General features: G+C 42.1%; 1 protein-coding gene across 1 annotated transcript in view; it reads right to left on the bottom strand.

The window, feature by feature from the left end:
• BTBD16 (BTB (POZ) domain containing 16) overlaps positions 1-320 on the bottom strand; it is a 73,444-nt gene extending 73,124 nt beyond the window's left edge. The window contains exon 1 of the mRNA XM_006831422.1: positions 303-320. Coding sequence (XP_006831485.1) covers positions 303-320 — 18 coding nt within the window. The remainder of the gene's footprint in view (positions 1-302) is intronic.
• Between the last annotated feature and the right edge of the window lie 2,950 nt (positions 321-3,270).

The following is a 3,270-nucleotide window of genomic DNA, read 5'->3' as shown; positions in this document are numbered from 1 at the left end:
CTATCCTGCAGCACCACGCCAGGACTCCAATAGTGCCTAGAATATGGTGGTGGGTGAACGAAAACTGGGATCTGAATGGAGATGTCGTCCTGGAGGCATGAGATGTGACTGATGGTCAGCTCAGATAGTAGACTGCACTCTGGACAGTACTGCCTGGACATGCACTTTCCAGCAGAGGTGGTTGAGAAAGCTCTCTGTGGTGTAGCTCTGTATGGAGCAGGACAGGTCCCTTTGTGGAAACTCAGCCTACAACTCTAGCCAAGTGTTCCTTCACCTCACTCTTGTGAAACTGAACTACTTACCCGATTCAACATTTTCATGAATGATGATGGAGATGACAGTGGAGAAGAAAAACACCTGGAGGACAGAAGAGGTCACGTTTACATTCACAATGTTGTGCATTGTTGGTCTAATGAAGATTTCACCTTAGTAAATTTATATCTTGCCACAGTAGTAATAATGAATAAGCTGACAGGGTAGGTTGTTTATCAAATCAAAATAATACCTAAGTTTTTAAGAGCATGTGAGTGACAGACAATTGGGTTTGGAGAAGTGGCCCATTCATTCATTTCACAGTAGATTCTGTGTAGCTGTGACGTGCAAGAAAGTACTAGTTATTTCAGGGATAAGGCAAGAAGTGAAATGACATGATCCCCAAATCACAGCGTTTCCATTGCACCCAGCATTAAAATTAATAATGCTTATCAACAACCGAATAACAGCTGCAACAAGTAAGCCAATATAATGATGGTGAAGAATTTAACTATAGCTGCATAATAATTCATACCGTGAATGTATTATAATTTATTTAAATATTTTCCTGTTATTGAAGTTGTTTCTCATGTTTTACTCCCACAAACAATGCTGCAAAATGTGTACACACACATAATGCATCTCTGTATTTTCAGTAGCCTCATATGCATGTGAAAGTTGAACAAGGAGTAAGAAAGTCCACAGATGAATTGATGCATTTGAGTTATGGTGTTGGAGAAGAATATTGAAAGTACCATGGGTTGTCAGAAGAACAAACAAATCTGTGTTGGAAGAAGTAACAGCCAAACGTTCCTTAGAAGTCAGGATGATGAGACTTCGTCTCTCTTACTGTGGACATATTGTCAGGAGGGACCAGTCCCTTAAGAAGGACATCATGCTTGGTAAAGTGGAGAGTCAGCAAAAAAGAGGAAGACCCCCAATGGGATGGAATGGCACAGTGGAAGCAGCAATGTGCTCAAGCTTAGCAATGATTGTGAGGTTGGAGCAGGACAGGGCAGTGTTTCGTTCTATTGTACACGAGTCTGAACTGACTCAACCGCACTTAACAATTATAACAATAACAGCATATTTGTTATTTATAACTGCTAGTTATTTCCTATCTGTTACTGCTGTGAAACAAATTCTTCAACATGGGATTATTACTCAGAAGACATGTAACTAATTGAAATTGACAATATCAACTCCCTCTCCCCAAACTGGTGGCAATTCACATTCGCGTCGATTGAAACATTATCTTCAGTTCCATTTATTTCTGCCAACCTGCTGAGTGACAAATCAGATTGTTATTCTAATCTGAATGTCCCTGACCATCAGTCCAGTTAATTACTCATTCATACAATGCTGCATGCTTTTCCTTTTCTGCAAATTGCCTGGTCATGGGCTCTTGCATTTTTCGGTTGGATTGCTATGATTTTTAGCATTTCTCAGGAGCTTCATATAGTGGCGACACTAATCTTTTTTGTCTGTCTCATGCAAATACTTTCTCCAGTGTATCTGTCATTTGTCTTCTCTTATATTGTACAGATTTTTAAATTAGATATGGAAAACATACCAAATATACGTATTATCCTTTGATCCCTAATTTAAAGATGTGCATATAGAAAAGACCAATTTCCTTTTATGGTGGGTTTTCATCTTGCTAAGAAGGTTTCTCCCACTCCCAGATAACACATGTGCTCCTCTGATCTGTTTCATACAAGACAAAGAGTGATTTTCAACTCCGTAGCTTAAAACACTTCATCAGCTTCTGGCTGCCTTAGAATCAGCTCCAAAGACTCAGTGTAGCCTTAAGGAATCTGAGAAGGAATGCGATGTTTTAAAACAGATCTTTCCACACCAGGATGGGACACTGGTATCCATTTATAGCAGGGGTGGGGAAGCTTTTTTCTGCCAAGGGCCATTTGGATATTTATAACATCATTTGCAAGCCATACAAATTTATCAACTTGAAAATTAGCCAGCTATATTTGGTCAAACATTGAATCAACTCACCCCTAACGTGATGTCTAAGGAGCTCTGGGAGCATAGTGGTTACAAGTCGGGCAGAAAACCTCAAGGTCAGCAGTTTGAAACTACCAGTTGTTCCATGGGAGAAAGATGAGGCTTTCTGCTCCCGTAAAGATTTACAGCCTGGGGAATCCTGTGCAGGATCGCTATGAGTCAGAACCAAGTCCATGGTACACCACCACCACCACCACCGATGTGTTGGCTGGGGGAGAGTTAAGTAAATGTTTGACCAAGTATACTCACCCCTAATGTGATGGAGCATAGTGCTTATGAATCGGGCTGTGAACCACAAGGTCAGCAGTTCAAAACTACCAGCTGTTCCACAGGAGAAAGATGAGGCTTTCTGTTCCCGTAAAGATTTACAGCCTTGGAAACCTTGTACAGGGTCGCTATGAGTCGGAACCGACTCCACGGCACTTAACAACAACAACAATGTGATGGTGGAGTCCTGGTGTGACGCTGTAGGATAAGCGCTTGACCTCAAGGTCGGTTTAAACCACTAGGTCAGAGGTTCAAACTCACCAGCTGCTCCGTGGATACCGTATACAGGGTTGCTGTGAGTCGGAACCAACTTGATGGCACTTAACAACAACAACAATGTGATGGCTGGAACTGAAATTGCCTTCTCAGAACCAGACCGAATGATTACGGCCCTCGGATTGGACGTTCCCACCTTTGATTTAGAGGAAGGGAGACAGGAGGTTTGACATCCAAGCACTTGCTTTTTTTGATCCAATGCTTATGAGTCTTTTTAGCTGATTTTGAATCTAGGGGTGTCTCCAAGGATGGGAAATCTTTATTCTGTTTTCATCACACCAGGAGTACCCCTCCATGAGTTTGAGAATCAGTTTTTAAGCCACTCTGCGTGGGTCCCTCCTTCCCATTGTCAAGGGTAGCCTGGAACCCCCAAAGCCCCTCTCTACCAGGCTGACCAGAAGGGAATCAAGGCCTTAACAAGAACTCAAGATGCCCTTCTCTGTCTCTAACAGA

Source organism: Chrysochloris asiatica, unplaced genomic scaffold, assembly GCF_000296735.1.
Source record: "Chrysochloris asiatica unplaced genomic scaffold, ChrAsi1.0 scaffold00003, whole genome shotgun sequence".
Classification (NCBI taxonomy): domain Eukaryota; kingdom Metazoa; phylum Chordata; class Mammalia; order Afrosoricida; family Chrysochloridae; genus Chrysochloris; species Chrysochloris asiatica.
This window is presented reverse-complemented; position numbering and strand designations above follow the sequence as displayed.